At 40.4% G+C, this 17,256-nt stretch overlaps 1 protein-coding gene across 3 annotated transcripts in view; it reads left to right on the forward strand.

The window, feature by feature from the left end:
- The window catches only part of atxn3 (ataxin 3), a 100,253-nt gene extending 84,491 nt beyond the window's left edge, over positions 1-15,762 (forward strand). For 2 of the 3 annotated variants that reach the window (XM_063046204.1, XM_063046184.1), the window contains 2 exons: positions 4,170-4,240; positions 6,299-9,163. In XM_063046204.1, the coding sequence (XP_062902274.1) occupies positions 4,170-4,240; positions 6,299-6,390 (163 nt within the window). In that variant the 3' untranslated portion in view covers positions 6,391-9,163. Of the gene's footprint in view, positions 1-4,169; positions 4,241-6,298; positions 9,164-15,679 lie in introns of those variants that run through there. The other variant, XM_063046194.1, reaches the window with a different exon arrangement.
- Positions 15,763-17,256: the final 1,494 nt, after the last annotated feature.

Raw genomic sequence — 17,256 nt, forward strand, 5'->3', positions numbered from 1 at the left:
TGAAGCTCCTTTGAACCCTCTCCAGTTTCAGCACATTCTTTCCTATGATAAGGTGCCCAAGTGCTCATAATACTCCCGTAATACATCCTTGTTTTTGATATTCTAGCCCTCTTGAAATGAATTCTAACATTGCATTTGCCTTCCTCACCACAACTCAACCTGAAAATTAACCTTTAGGGAATCCTGCACAAGGACTCTCAAGTTCCTTTGCACCTCCATTTTTTTGTATTTTCTCTCCATTTAGAAATTGTAAACCCTTCCACTTCTTCTAACAAAGTCCATGACCATACACTTCCTGACACTGTATTCTATCTGCCATTTCTTTGCCCATTCTCCAAATCTGTCTAACTCCTTCTGTAGTCTCTCTACTTCCTCAAAACTACCTGCCCCTCCACCTATCTTCATAACGTCTGCAACATTTGCAAGAGAACCATCAATTCCATCATCTGAACCATTGATATATAATGTAAAAAGAACTGATCCCAAAACAGACCACTGTGGAACACCACTAGTCACTGGCAGCCAGCCAGAAAAGGTTTCCCTTATTCCCGCTCTTTGCCACCTGCCAGTCAGCCACTGTTTTATCCATGCTAGAATCCTTCCTGTAATACCATGGGCTCATAGCTCATGTGTGCAACCTTGTCAAAGCCCTTCTGAAAATACAAGTACACACATCAACCAATTGTCTATCCTGCTTGCTATTTCTTCAAAGGATTCCAACAGATTTGTCAGGCAAGATTTTCCCTTGAGGAAACCATGCTGACTACAGTCTATTTTATCATGTGCCTCCAAGTACTGTGAGACCACATACTTGATAATCCACTCTAACATCTTCCCAACCACTGAGGTCAGACTAACTGGCCTATAGGTTCCTTTCTTCTGCATCTCTCCCCTCTTAAAGAGTGGAATGACATTTGCAATTTTCAAGTCTTCTGGAACCATTCCAGAATCTAGTGATTCTTGAAAGATCTAATGCCTCCACAATCTCTTCAGCCACCTCTTTCAGAACTTTGGGATGTACACCATCTGGTACAGGTGACTTATCTACCTTCAGACCTTTCAGTTTCCCAAGATCCTGCTCTCTAATTATGGCATCTTCACACACTTCATGACTCCTGACACCTGGAACTTCCACCATACTGCTAGTGTCTTCCACAGTGAAGACTGATGCAAAATACTTGTTCAGTTCATCTGCCATTTCCTTGACCCCCTTACTACCTTTCCACCATCATTTTCCAGCGGTCCAATATCCACTCTTGCCTCTCTTTTACAAGTTATACATCTAAGGAAACTTCTGGTATCCTCTTTAATATTAAATGCTAGCTTACATTCATATTCCATCTTTATCTTCATAATTACTTTTTTAGTTGCCTTCTGTTGGTTTTTAAAAGCTTCCCAATCATCTAACTTCCCACTAATTTTTGATCTATTATATGCCCTTTCTTTGACTTTTATGTTGGCTTTGACTTCTCTTGTTAGCCATCTTCTCTTGTCATCTTTCCTTTAGGAAACTACTTCTTCTTTGGGATGTATATATCGTGTGCTTTCCAAATTGCTTCCAGAAATTCCAGCCATAGCTGCTATGCCATCATCCCTGCCAATGTTCTTTTCCAATCAATTCTAGCCAACTCCTCTCTCAAGCTTCTGCAGTTCCTTTTACTCCACTGTAATAGTGATACAACTGACTTTAGCTTCTCCTACTCAAATTTTAGGGGTGAATTTGATCATATGGATCCCCTAAGCTCTCTAATCAATTCCAGTTCATTGCATAAGACTCAATCTAGAATAGCTGATCCCCTAGTTGGCTCAACCATGAGCTGCTCAAAAAAGCCATCTTGAAGGCATTCAGAAATTCTTGCTCCCGGGATTCAGCTCTAACCTGATTTTCCCAGTCTACCTGCGTATTGAAATACCCCATGACCATTGTAACATTGCCCTTTTGGGATGCATTGTCTATCTCCCGTTGTAATTTGTTGGCCACATTCTGTCTACTGTTTGAGAGTCTATATACAACTCCCAACAGGGTGTTTCTATCCTTGCAGTTCCTTAGTCCTATCCACAATGGTTCAATACCTTCTGACCCTGTCACCTCTTTCTGATAATTTGACTTCATTCTTTACCAACAGAGCAACGCTGCCTCCTCTGCCTTCCTGCCTGTCCTTTCGATACAAATATATATCTTTAGACATTAAGTTCCCTGCTATAATCATCTTTCAGTGATGCCTACAACAACATACCTGCCAATCTGCAACTGTGCTGCAAGTTCATCTACCTTATTCTGTAAGCTGAAGCATTCAGATATAACACTTTCAGTCCTGTATTCACCCTTTTCAATTTTGTGCACCTTCTACACTGCAAATCATCATTTTTGCCCTGTCAAGCCTCTCCTCACTACACATTGCCTCCGTTTGCAAACCAGCTACCTTAATCTTCAGCACTATTATCCGCTTTTCCTACGAATACTTCCTGCATTGAAAGATATACAGCTCAGGACACTAATCGCACCATGCTCAACCTTTTGATTCCTAACTCTGTCTGAGGTCTCACTAACCTCTCCACTAACTGTCCTGGCACTCTGCTTCCTATCCTTCTAAAACTCTAGTTTAAACCCCACCGTGCAGCATTAACAAACCTTCTCACTAGGAGATTAATCCTCCTTCAGTTCAGGTGCAAACCGTTCCTTCTGTACACATCCCACCTTCCCTGGAAGGAAGACCAGTGATTCCAAAATCTTCTGCACTCCCTCCTACACCAACTCCGTAGCCAAGTGTTAAACTGTATAATCTTCCTAGTTCTGGCCTCACTACCACATTGCATGGGTAGCACCCTGAGACCACAACCCTGGAGGTTCTGCCCTTTAACTTAGCAACTGCCTGAACTCCTTATGCACAACCTTGGCCATTGTGACGATGGTCGCTGCGCTTGCCCCTGCCTTCCTTTTACTTACTGTTGCTAACCAATCCCAAACTGCGATTGCTCGCTGGTCAAGATGCTATCAAGATATATATGGCAAGGTAAAAGGCCGAGGGTTCGTCTCAAAACTTTGCAATTAGCATCTTGTTTCATTCATTGAATTGATTTTGGATAATCTCTATTGGTAGGGTCTGGGCAGTATATTCATTTTAATGGATTCAATCCTTGAACTGAGACTAAGAAAAGGAACTAGATTCCATCTTGTTATATCTTCATTAATTTTTTATATATATAGGCTGATAATTGCATTCTGATAATTTTGCCAAATCTTTTGGTATAATGATGCCCAAATATTGGACGGACTCTGTTTGCCATGCCCAAGGATATCTGCTTTCAATTTCCCTTGGTGGGCTATAGTTATGTGAAAGTAGTTGGGTTTTATCTATGTTGATCTTGAATCCTGATAATTGGCCATACTGTTCAAAGGATTGCATAATTTAGGTAAAGAGTATGTTGGTTGCCCTAGATAGATCAAAATGTCATCCACGTAACAGGCCAATTTATGCTCTGTCCCTTTAATAGTAATTCCCCTGATATCTTAATTTTGTCTGATGTATTGAGCTAATGGTTCCAGATATAATGCAAGGAGTATTGGTGGCTATGCACAACCCTGTCTCGTGCCCCTTTCCAGGGTAAAACTATTAGATAAATATGGATTGATTTTAATCCTGGCAGTAGGATTGTCGTATAGTGCCTGTATAGTTTTAATAATTGTGTCATGTAAACCAAATCTATGTTATGGTTACTATTCTATAGATTTGTTGAGTTCATCCACGAGAAAATGAATCTCAGGCTTGTAAATGGTGACATATATGTACCTTAAAAATAAAATTAACTTTGAACTTTCACTGACTTGGATTGACCACAGGTCTCTTTGCGTAAATTTCAAGTGTGTAAACAGAAAATGAGAAAGCATTGTTTCCAGCACCCTGATCACATGAAAATTCTCTATCAGGCCATGTTTGTATGACCATAATATAAAAGTTATTATTAAATAAATAAAACCATTCCCCAAGAATTACAATTCGCATTTTGGAGTTCATTGTTTACACTCATGACTTCATGCACATTAAAATAATAATATTGTTCCCAATAATATATTGCCACAGAGAAAATTAGTGACATTTAGGCATAGCAAGTAAAATTACAATGCAATTACTGTTGGTTTGATTTTGAATATCTGTTGTTTCTACCAGAAAAGAATTACAGCCGGAAAATTCAGATCATCCAGCAAAACAGAGTTGTGATGCACTAGAAGCAAATTCAGGTCCGTTTCCCAGTCTGGTCATGTTAATCTTATTGAATAAACAGTACTACGTCTAAAATGTGTATGTTTCCTTATATGCTGCCTAACCATAACTATGTGTTTTGTGTTGATCGTAATCCTTTCTAATAACATCCTGTGCACAAGCACTAAATCAGCAGAGCTTTAGTTTTATTTCCTGTTCAGGGTGGGATGATTGTTTAAGTGATTCCCATCTCAAAGAATCTTCCATTCTTCATATTGCAGTGGTAGGTTGTATAAAATCTGATCTAATAGACGGGAAAAAAATTACTTATCTTTTTTTTGTAGAATTCTAATCCAATGTGTGGGTTAAAGGGAATGAATTGCATGTGGCCAGATTACTGAGAATACTACTTACTTACTTCTAAAGACATAGAAAGAAGCTATTCAGCCCATTCGGCTAATGCTAGTTCCCGTCAGTTAGTGCTCCCTCTCCTTATTTTCCTTGCCCCTGCCACAACCTCTCTCCCACATACCCATCAACTGCCCTCTGATTTTATTTTGCTATTTGCCTACACAAAGCAGTAACTTAACGATAACCAAAGCAAGACACACAAAATGCTGGAGGAACTCAGCAGGCCAGGCAGCATCTATGGAAAAGAGTAAACAGTCGACGTTTCAGGCCGAGACCCTTCATCAGGGCAAACACGAGGAATTCTGCAGATGCTGGAAATTCAAGCAACACACATCAAAGTTGCTGGTGAATGCAGCAGGCCAGGCAGCATCTCTAGGAAGAGGTACAGTCGACGTTTCGGGCCGAAACCCTTCGTCAGGACTAACTGAAAGAAGAGCTAGTAAGAGATTTGAAAGTGGGAGGGGGAGATCCGATATGATAGGAGAAGACAGGAGGGGGAGGGATGGAGCCAAGAACTGGACAGTTGATTGGCAAAAGGGATATGAGAGGATCATGGGACAGGAGGCCTAGGGAGAAAAAAGAGGGGGGGGGAGCCCAGAGGATGGGTAAGGGGTATAGTGAGAGTGGCCACACATTTTAATTCCACGTCTCATTCCCATTCTGATATGTCTATCCACGGCCTCCTCTACTGTAAAGATGAAGCCACACTCAGGTTGGAAGAACAACACCTTATATTTCGTCTTGGTAGCCTCCAACCTGATGGCATGAACATCGACTTCTCTAACTTCCGCTAATGCCCCACCTCCCCCTCGTACCCCATCTGTTATTTATTTGTATACACACGGTCTTTTTCTCTCTCTGTCCCTCTCAGAATACCCCTTGCCCATCCCCTGGGTTTTCCCCCCCTCCCCCTTTTCTTTCTCCCTGGGCCTCCTGTCCCATGATCCTCTCATATCCCTTTTGCCAATCACCTGTCCAGCTCTTGGCTCCATCCCTTCCCCTCCTGTCTTCTCCTATCATTTTGGATCTCCCCCTCCCCCTCCCACTTTCAAATCTCTTACTAGCTCTTCTTTCAGTTAGTCCTGACGAAGGTTCTCGGCCTGAAACGTCGACTGTACCTCTTCCTTGAGATGCTGCCTGGCCTGCTTTGTTCACCAGCAACTTTGATGTGTGTCCCTTCGTCAGGGACCTGTCTTGGCCCTAAACGTCAACTTTTACTCTGTTCCATAGATGCTGCCTGGCCTGCTGAGTTCCTCCAGCATTTTGTGTGCATTGTTTTGGATTTCCAGCATCTGCAGATTTTCTCGTATTTGTGACTTACGATTACCAGTTCCCTGCCAGCTCATCACAGGGAGATGCGGGTTGTTAAAGAGATAGCTTTGGTATTCAATCCAAGGCTATCTAATGGGATGAAAATATTAATACTCTCAATTAAAAGCAGTATCCTCATTAGAAAACCCAGGCAATCTTGAATAGCTAAGGGTTTATATTATGTTAGCTTTTTTAAGGGAAAGTATACAGAGTTGGTATCAATCAATCATAGTTTTAAGGAGAGGACTGCAAATATTGCCAATTATTTTAAAAATACAGAACCTGAAAAGAGTATTATTTTCTTGTGGGTATACTTCCTTCAATGAATTAAGACATGTAGAACCAACAAGTTCTTCTATCTTTCTTATCTATAGCTAACGTGACTGAAGGAGAATTGCCTCAAGCAGATGTGTTGAAACCACTGGAAACTGGTGCCAATAATAATTCAAAAGGGGAAGGAAGTTAATTTGAGAATAAATACATTAGTAACAACTGTACTCCCATTTCTGATCTGCGTGAATTGTACTCCTCTTGTACATCAGCCACATAGAAAAATATGCAGATGTTTTCAGAGACAGTAAAGATAATGTTCACTTGATGCTAATGCATTTTTTGTGGTTGTTGAATGGGATCATTTGCTGTACAGAACTACACGTTTTTGGTCTTCGATTGTAGCACCTTATCTGCTGAAAAACCTTCTTTATGCACATCCTAGTTAATTAAATTGCAGGGGAAGTGTGAAAATATTTTGCACCCATCGATAAACATTTGTCTTTTGGAGAAAAAGGTAACTGGTCAAGCAGTTCATGGTTCAATTGTGCAACTGGACCTTGGAAGATAGAAAAATTGATAATGTTAAGTTCTTTGCTTTTTAAAACTATTATACATGTTTTATACCTTTTGCCTGGTACATTTCTGAAAATCATGTTCGTATAATTTTGGAGGTATCAAGAAATATGATATGCAGAAAATGCTTGTGGTTTGAGGTTTTATCAATATTGAAAGCTTTTTGGATTGTTTATATTTGGGTATTGATCTTGTGCTGGCATTTAAATGCCTTTTAATTGCTCTAAAACAAATCACCTTCATGTTTACTGTGTTGTATTGAATTATGCAGGTTCTATTTATATGCTTGAATGTCTGTTTTGTCCATTTAACTTTGACGGTCAAGTCTGGGAACAAATGAAGAATGTGGAATTACAGCAAATAAGACAAACTGTTGTGGAATAATTTAATCTGATGCCCATTTGGACTTCTGTTAAATAGTGCAGCTTCCTATCAGGTTTTAGACTGTTATATCTGAATAGATGTGCCTCTGTGCTTATTTCTGGCATTGCTCTGTTTTCCTATGATTGCAAAAATATGAACTCAGATTTGTTATCCATTGAAATGTCATGGTACTTATATTACAATATTAACGTACAAGGATCATGTGTTTGTCAACGTGGACCAAGATAACATAATATAACTAGTTGCAAATTGATCTTTGCAAATGAGAGCAGTTATTTCTCCATAGTCTGCAAAATGCTGTAGCTTAGTAGTTGATTACTAGGTCCAATGATAAGTGAATAAACAATGCTCAAGGAGGTTTTAAAATTGTATTCAATAAAACAGCTAACCAGGAATACTTGATCATGTAAATTCCTGGATTAGCATAAATTAATTCATTTATTAATCATAGATTATACCTTCAGCCTGATGTACACTTGACTGCAAACTAAACTACTCTTAAAGCTCGTGGAGCAGCTAAAGTGAGCAATGAATATTGCTTAGTTTTGTTGCCTATGTTCTCGGAATAATTCTGGTTAACTTGTAAAATATTTTTTTTGTTGAAAGTAACAACATAACTTTAAAAAGTGCAAAGTATTTGTTACTTTCCCTCATTGCTCTATCTTAGTCCAAAAATTTGAAGTTGATAGAATAGGGTTTATTAGGTACTGTCAGTCACTCATCACCATTGTGTCAGTAACATTCCTCTCTGTTCTGGACTAAAGAGTATTATAAAGTGGTTATTGTGACATAGCAGTGGTTGGTGTCAGGATGGCAGGATGAAAGAGTAGAATTAACTGACTTTTATTATTTAAGTAGAAAGCACATCTTTTTAAGCAAGAGCATTTGGTAATGGATAAAAAAGGTGATTTTGTTTTAATGTCATCCCATTGCCATCCTTCATCATGCATCATAAGGATTTGTTTGTAGGAATCCCATTCTCGCCTTGACTGAGATCAATTTATTCCTTGAAGTCCAGGAATACAGCATGAACATTTAATGCCTTTCAGCATATCAAGCCTTGTGCTAAGACATTGATTTCTAAAATGAAAAAAGAATGCCACAGATCTTATTTTTAAAATCCAGCCATTGCTCTATAGCTTAATTGAAGAGACTTCCACAGCTCCAGCTCAAATTTTAAGGTTCTCTCTCAACTAATTTATAAAGTCTGTTCATAATCTATTAAATCTTACTTCAACTATCTTAAACCTGAATGTGAGAAATGCAGAAGGGTCAGTTTCAGTTGTTTGGAAATACTTACTGTACCCCTGTTGGCTGGAGAGTGGTACAACATTCGTCCCTCTTTATACTTGTAGTATCCAAATACGCTTTCTACAACTGATTACTGGCTTGACCTTCCGTGCTGTTAATTGGCCTTGATGTAGGAGCGGCCAGTTGACAACATCTAGGCTCATGTGAAGAGTAGTCTCTTGTGCAATGAAGCAGGATGTTCAGTGTCTGAGAGCGTTATCAGTTATAGTCGGTGTTTTTGAGAGGGAGGCTTGAATGGGAAGTGAGAAACAGAACTTGCTGGTGTTTTGGTTTCAGTGTGTTTTTAACAGTCTTCTTAGAATTACTAGCATTACCTGAAACAACTATAATTTCAATATTATTTTCTTTCTACATTTTTTTAAATGGAAATGAGTCATGAAACAGTTGCAGTGCCTCTGTTAGTTATATGTGCTGAAGTTTGGACTTCAATTTCTCCAAGTTCGCAGAGTTATCTGTAGAATCAAATTTCTATTTCAATGCAGGTTTTTTTTTAAAGATTAAGGCAAAATGGTAAAGAATGTTAAATGAAATAATATCTTGCTGCCTTGTTTTATTTTGGCAAGGAGACAGGATGACAAAATATGGTTATCTGTGTTTTGCAAAGCTTTTTTTTTCCATGTGCACACTGGAGATGAAGATTTGTTAGTCTCTAAATAGTATTCATATGGCTATGTATCCAATAAAACTACATTCTGGTTTCGGAATTACGTGTCTGTCTTGATATTATGTCGTCAGTTCCTGAATGAGTCATGTTCAGTCAACACAGGGGCCGTGTTTACGTAATGAACTGATAAGCATAATGGGTATACATTCATGTTTAAAATGATAAAATGTGAAATTCTGTCTTAAAGATAACAGGATGTCTGTACGTCAACTGTCTGGAATTTGATGACAATTTCCAGTACAGCTGTAAACAACAGATTTTTCAGAAATATTTTGTCACACCAATGATAGTTTACGTACCATAGTCTGTGTGCAGAATGAAAATACTCCTCTGGTCCTCTCTCAGTCCTTACCCTACCCTGGGGATAAAGACTTACCACCTATCTGATTTATGCCCTTCATGATTTTACTGTCGACCACCTTTATTGCAGGGAAAATAGTCCCAACCTGTCCAGTCCTAGCAACGTCCTTATGAATCTTTTCTGTGCCCTCTCTAGCTTAATCACATCTTATAAAAAATAGCTCAAACAACAGGAATTCTGTAGATGCTGGAAATTCAAGCAACACATTAACTGTCCTGACGAAGGGCCTTGGCCTGAAACGTCAACTGTACCTCTTCCTAGAGATGCTGCCTGGCCTGCTGCGTTCACCAGCAACTTTGATGTGTGTTGCTTATAAAAAATAACAATAGTTAAATAATACTATATTTACATTTTTTCTGATTCTGAATCCTTATAAAATGTTAGATATCATTATCTAACACAAATTCAATACAATTATGTTTCAATTAATTAATATGCTGATGTTGACTCAAAAGATTGCAGATGTTGGAATGTGTGCACTGAGGGAATGGCATCTATGGAGGGAATTTTTTTTTGGGGTTCAAGATCGTCGATCTGGGCTGACAGAGGGGAGAGCCAGGTAGAGGGGAGGGGTGGAACAAGAGTTGGCAAGAGATTAGTGGATGTTATCTGATTACAGATCATTCACAGTCCAAGTGAATAGTCTGTTAGGGCACAGTTAGTCAAGCCAAGTCACTTTTTATTGTCATTTCAACCATAACTGCTGGTACAGAACATAGTAAAAATGAGAAAATGTTTTCCAGGACCATGCTGCTACATGAAAGAATACAAAATCTACACTGAACTACGTAAGAAAAAATACAAAAACTACACTAGACTACAGACCTATCCAGGACTGCATAAAGTGCACAAAACAGTGCAGGCACTACAATAAATAATACTAAATAATAAACAAGACAATAGGCACAGTACAGGATATAGTAGGGTGGTGTCGAGCCAGGCTCTGGGTATTGAAGAGTCTGATGGCTTGGGGGAAGAAACTGTTACATAGTCTGGTCATGAGAGCCTGAATGCTTTGGTGCCTTTTTCCAGATGGCAGAAAGGAGAAGAGTGCAGTGAGAATAGCTCCAGCGCACTGTTTTGTTCTGTGTGTGAGATGTGGATGTTCTGGGAGACCTCCAGCCTCCTGGATAACTACCAGGTTAATAATGAGGTAACCCTGCATAATAACCAGGTGCACCGAGCTGCAGCTGCTCAGAGAACTGGAACTGGAGCTGCAGCTTGATGACATTCGGGAGGTAATAGATAGGAACTGCAGGGAGATTGTCACCCTAGGTTGCAGGAGGCCTGTAAATGGGTGACTGTTAGGAGAAGGAAGGGAAATAGTGGCTGTTCCCCCCAGCAATAAGTATACCACTTTGGATACTATTGAGGGGGATGACCTACCGGGGAGAGCCACAGTGACTGGGTCTCTGACATTGAGTCTGGCGCTGTGGCTCAGAAGAGAAGAGAGGACTGCAGTACTGATAAGAGATTCATTGTTAGAAGAATAGAGGTTCTGTGGATGTGATAGAGACACCCAGATGGTATATTACCTCCCAGATCCCAGGGTCAGGGATGCCCCTGATCAGCTGGATTTAGAAAGCTGAGAAACAGGAATAGTAATCTCTGGATTGCTGCCTGCGTCACATGCCAGTGAGGGTAAGAATAGGATGATATGGCAGATCACTGTGCGGCTGAGGAACTGGTGCAGGGGTCAGGGGTTCAGATCTCAGGATCATTGGGATCTCTTCTGGAGAAGATACAACTACAAAAAGAACGGGTTACACATGAACACGAGAGGGCCCAATATCCTTGTGGGCAGGTTTACTAGAGCTGTTCAGGGGGGGTTAAACTAATTTGGCAGAGGGGTAGAAACTGGAGTGATAGGACTATAGGGGCAGTTGGTTTACAAACAGGCAGTGTGTAGTGAGACTGTTAACAAGGACAGGCTGATAATAGGGCAAAATTGCAGTCAACGGGATGAGTTGCAATGTAAATCAAAAAGGGATGATGAATATGAGTTTGAAAGTGTTATATTTGAATGCATGCAGTATATGGAACAAAGTCAATGAACTTGTAGCACTGTTAAAGATTGGCATGAATGATGTTGTGGGCATCACTGAATCGTGGCTGAAAGGAGATTATAGCTGGAAGCTTAACATTCAAGGATACTCATTGTATCAAAAAGGACAGGCACGTAAACTGAAGGGATGTGGTGGCTCTGTTGGTAAAAAATGATATAAAATCATTAGAGGTGACATAGGATCAGAAGGTGTAGAGCTAAGAAAGTGCAAGTGTAAAAAGATCCTGATGGGAGATATATACAGGCCTCTGAACAGTAGCCAGAAAGTGCTATCCGAATTACAATGGGTGATAGAAAAAAGGTAATGTCGCAATAGGATTTCCATATGTAGGTAGATTGGGAAAATCAGGTGGGTACTGGGTCCCAAGAGAGGAAATTTGTAGACTTTTTAGAGCAGCCTGTGGTTGAGCACACCAGGGGATCAGCAGTTCTGGATTGGGTTGTGCAATGAATGGAATTGATTAGCGAGCTGAGGTAAAGGAACCTTTAGGGATCAGTGATCATAATATGATAGAATTCATCCTGCAATTTGGGAAGAAGCTAAAGTCAGTGGAATAAAGAGGCATGAGAGGGGGCTGGCCAAAATTGATTGGAAGGGAACACTAGCAGGGATGACAGCAGAGCAGCAATAGCTGGAATTTCTGGGGGCAATTCAGAAGGTGTAGAATAGAGATACATACCAAAAAAGAAGCTTAAAGACAGGATGACACACCGTGGCTGACAAGAAGTCAAAGCCAATGTAATATATACACACATTGCCAATAAATTTACTTTGAACTTCATGTTGCCTGCCCCTCTTAAATTGTGCCAATAAACTTCCTTCCTACTTGGGGTACCACACTTGGAGAGTTGTGAGCAATTTTGGGCTTCTTATCTAAGAAAGTACATACTGACATTGGAGAGGGTCCAGAGGAGGCTCATGAGAATGAAAGGGTTAACGTATGAGGGGCCTTTGATAACTCTGGGGCTGTACTCACTGGAGTTGAGAAGAATGTGGAGGGATCTCATTGAAACCTATCCAAGGCCCAGATAGAGGGGGTGTGGAGAGGATGTTTTCTATAATGGGAAATTCTAGAACTCAGCCTCAGAATAGAGGGATATCCATCTATAGCAGAAATGAGGAGGAATTTCTTCGGCCAGAGGGTGCTGAATCTTGGAATTCATTGCAACAGACAGCTATGGAGACCAAATCATTGGGTATATTTAAAGTGGAGGTTGATAGGTTCTTGATAAGTCAGGCTGTCAAAGGTTATGGGGAGAAGGCAGGAGAAAGGGGTTGAAAGGGATAATAAATCAGCCATGATGGAACTGAGCAAACTCGATGGTGAAAATGGCCTAATTCTGTTCCTATGATCTTATAAGAGCCAAAGAGAGGACATATAATAGAGCAAAAATTAGTGGGAAGTTAGAGGATTGGGGAAGCTTTTAAAAACCGACAGAAGACAACTAAAAAAGTCATAAAGAAGGAAAAGATGGAATATGAAAGTAAGCTTGCCAATCATATAAAGGAGGATACCAAAAGTTTCTTTCGATATATTAAGTTTAATAGAGGTGAGAGTATATAACGGACTGCTAGAAAATAATGCAGGAGAGATAGTGATGGAGGACAAGGAAATGGTAAATGAACTGAACAAATAGTTCACATCAGTCTTCACTGTAGAAAACACTAGCAGTATGTTGGAAGTTTGAGAGTGTCGGGGGGCAGAAGTGTGTGAAGTTGCCATTACTAGGGAGAAAGTTCTTGGAAAACTGAAAGGTCTGAAGGTAGGTAAGTCTCCCGGACCAGATAAACTACACGCTCGGGTCTGGACAGGGGTGGCTGAAGAGATTCTGGAGGCATTAGTGATGATTTCCGGAAGACAGGACAATTACAAATGTCACTCCAAGAAGGGAAAGAGGCAGAGGCAAGGAAATTATAGGTCAGTTAGTCTGACCTCAGTGGTTTCAGGGTACTTGGGGGCACTTGATAAAATAGGCCACAGTCAGCATAGTTTCCTTAAGAGAAAATCTTGCCCGACAAATCTGCTAGAATTCTTAGAAGAAATAACAAGCAGGATTGGCAAAGGACAATCTGTGGATGTTGTGTACTTGGACAAGGCCTTTGACAAGGTGCTGCACATGAGGCTGCTTAACAAGTTAAGAGCCCATGGTACAGTATTACAGAAAAGGTTCTAACATGAGTAGAGCTTTGGCTGATTGGCAGGAGGCAAAAGATGGGAAGAAAGGGAGCTTTTTCTGGTTGGCTGCTGGTGACTAGTGGCGTTCCACAGGGACTGCTTCTTCTGACACTATATGTCAATAATTTGGATGATTGAATTGATGGTTTCAAAGATAGATGGGGGCAGGTAGTGTTGAAGAAGCAAAGAGGCTACAGAAGGACTTGGACAGATTAGGAGAATGGGCAAAGAAGTGGCAGATGGAATGCAATGTCAGGAAGTGCATGGTCGTGGACTTTGGTAGCAGAAGCAATAGCATAGACTATTTTCTAAACAGGCAGTATATTCAAAAATCCAATGTGCAAAGGGACTTGGGAGTCCTCATGCAGGATTCCCTAAAGGTTAATTTGCAGGGAGTGGGCAGTGAGGAAACCGAAGGCAATGTTAGCATTCATTTCAAGAGGACTAGAATATAAAAGCAAGGATGTGATGTTGAGGCTTTATAAGACCCTGGAGAGGTCTCACATGGAGCATTGCTAGCAGTTTTGGTCCCTTTATCTCAGAAAGGCTGTGCTGACATTGGAGAGAGAGTCAAAGAATGTTCACGAAAATGATCCCAGGATTGAAAGGCTTATGATGTTTGATGGCCCTGGGCCTGTGCTCATTGGAATTCAGAAGAATCAGGGGGAATCTCAATGAGACCTATTGAATGATGTGGAGAGGATGTTTCCTATGGTGGGGGAGTCCAAGGCCAGAGGTTGCAGCCTCGGAATGGAGTAATGTCCATTTGGAAGAAATGAGGAGGAATTATTTTAGTTAGCGAGTATTGAATCTGTGGAATTCGTTGCCACAGTTGGCTGTGGAGGCCAAATCATTGGTGTATTTAAGGCAAAAGTTGACAGTATCTTGATTTCTCAGGACATGAAGGGATCCAGGGAGAAGGCAGGAGATTGGGGCAGAGAGGGAAGTGAATCAGCCGCAATGAAATGGCAGAACAGACTCGATGGGGCAAATGGCCTAATTTTGCTCCTGTGTCTTATGATCTCATGAATAGCAGAATAGGCTTGAGCAGCTGCACGGTCTATTCCTGTACCTGTCGTCCTGTATCTGTGGTTGTTTTGCTTGGAGTGGAGTAGTGGAAAAGAAAATATGATACAAGTGTCCAAAATTATTGAGGATTTTTAAATAGTAGATAAGGAGCAATGATTTACAAAAATTAAACAACTAGTGCAGCAGAGTTAGAGCATTTACCAAAATATGCAGAAACTAAATGAGCAGAAAAGAAATGTTGACAGAAATTTGTTATGATCTGCAATGTATGTCTGGTGGGTGCAGATTTTAAAGTAACTTTCAAAACGAAATTGAATAAATACCTAGGAAGGAAATATCCAAAGCTATGAAGAAAAGCAGGGGAGCAGACCCATGTGGAATGAACTTACATGTGTTCAGAAGCCTCCTGTACTCTTTCATTTTACAATTCTACATGTTGCTCTCCGCAGAACCAAAATGGAGAAAAAAGCTGGCTCTTGTATGCTCTCAAAAGTCCTTGTCATCCATTCCAATGTCTAATGCACAGACCCGGCCACAAACTCAGACCATTGTTCTTCATGAAGATTTGGGAAGCCAGCAGTTCAGATCAACTTTAACAACAAATTTTCACCATGCTGAAATTAAAGTTGGATCAGTTGGGATTTACCCTGTTGAATAACATTCCTATAATTATATGCCACAAGGTTTAGCTTTTCCTGTCAATATTTGGCCTGTTTGTTAAAAAGCTGCTAACAACTAACTCATTTGAATTTTATCTTTTTGTTTTATGATTGGATCATTGTGGGGATTATCTTCTTTCTGGAAGGTTATTCATTCATGGGTGTCCATTGTAATATCCTGCTGATGCCAGCAATACCAACTCTGATGAACTGATCATGTCTTCTGAATGCCTGACTGAAGTTTCTCCTTTACTCCCAGTTGAAAGAAGGTCATGTAACCTGGTGGACAAAGGAAACGCTTCAAAGATAACAGTAAAATTGGCCTGAAAAAAATCCAACATTACATCTAAAAAGAGGGAAGGCATTGCACTCAATAGATGGACCTGGAGGAAATCTGTTGAAGAGGAAGATGTGCTACATGAGAGCGACCTCCGCTGTATCACAGAGAATGAGCAGCAGCTGCAGAGAGGGTGACTGAACAATCAAAAAACCGAACCACAGCTACCACTTACTCTTGCCCACACCGCACCAGAATACGTGGATCCCGGGTCGACCTCCACAGTCGCCTGAGGACCCACCAATAGTCAACCCCATAAGAGAACATCGTACTCAATTCGAGTGATCGCACCTCCACTGCTACTAGTACTCTGTCGATGCCAAAGACAACGGTTATGTTGAACTTCACTTTGTTTATGTCAAAGGATATTTTTACTTGCAAAATAGTTAGTATTACATCCAGCCATCCAATAAACAGACCATGTAATGTTCAATTCATACAATGTGTAACTCTGAACATCAAGCAATGAATATTAGAGACACCAATAGGACATTGCCAGATATGTACCTCTGCTCAAGATGAACTCCTATCCCAAAGAGCTTTCATTTTCAGTCCCTAACTAATATAATTAAGTACATGTTCAAAGTAAGTTTTATTATCAAAGTACATATATGTCACCATATACAACCCTGAGATTCATTTTCCTGTGGGCATACTCAGCAAATCAATAGAATAGTAACTATAACAGGATCAATGAAAGATCAACCAGAGTGCAAGAGACAACAAAGTGCAAATACATATATAAATAAATAGCAATTAATGTCGAGAACATGTAATAACAAGATAAAGAAAGTGAGATCATTGGTTGTGGGAACATCTCAATGGTTGGGCAGGTGAATGTAGTTATCCCTTTTGTTCAAGAGCCTGATGGTTGCAGGGTAGCAACTGTTTTTGAACCCAGTGGTGCGAGTCCTGAGGCTCTTGTATCTTCTACCTGATGGCAGCAGCAAGAAAAGAGCATGGACTGGGTGGTGTGGATCTCTGATGAAGGATGCTGCTTTCCTACGACAGCATTTCGTACAGATAGAGTGAACGCATGCAGGCTTTTTCCACTGAGGCTAGGGGAGAAAAAAATACCAGAGGACATGGGTTAAGGGTGAAGGGGGAAAAGTTTAAAGGGAACATCAAGGGGGCTTCTTCACACAGAGAGTGGTGGGAGTGTGGAGTGAGCTGTCAGATGAAGTGGTAAATACGGGTTCACTTTTAACATTTAAGAAAAACTTGGACAGGTACATGGATGAGAGGTGTATAGAAGGATATGGTCCAGGTGCAGGTCAGTGGGACTAGGCAGAAAAATGGTTTGGCACACCCAAGAAGGGCCAAAAGGCCTGTTTCTGTGCTGTAATGTTCTATGGTTCTATGTAGTATTAATGATAATTCAACTTAGAAAAAGGAAAAGGTTGACACAAAAATATACCAGCCCCCAACTGTCCTCCATTTTGCTGATTTGGATGAACTACAATATACTTTGAATTTCAATCATAAATGTGACTGCATAG

This window comes from Mobula hypostoma, chromosome 1 (assembly GCF_963921235.1).
Source record: "Mobula hypostoma chromosome 1, sMobHyp1.1, whole genome shotgun sequence".
Classification (NCBI taxonomy): Eukaryota; Metazoa; Chordata; class Chondrichthyes; order Myliobatiformes; family Myliobatidae; genus Mobula; species Mobula hypostoma.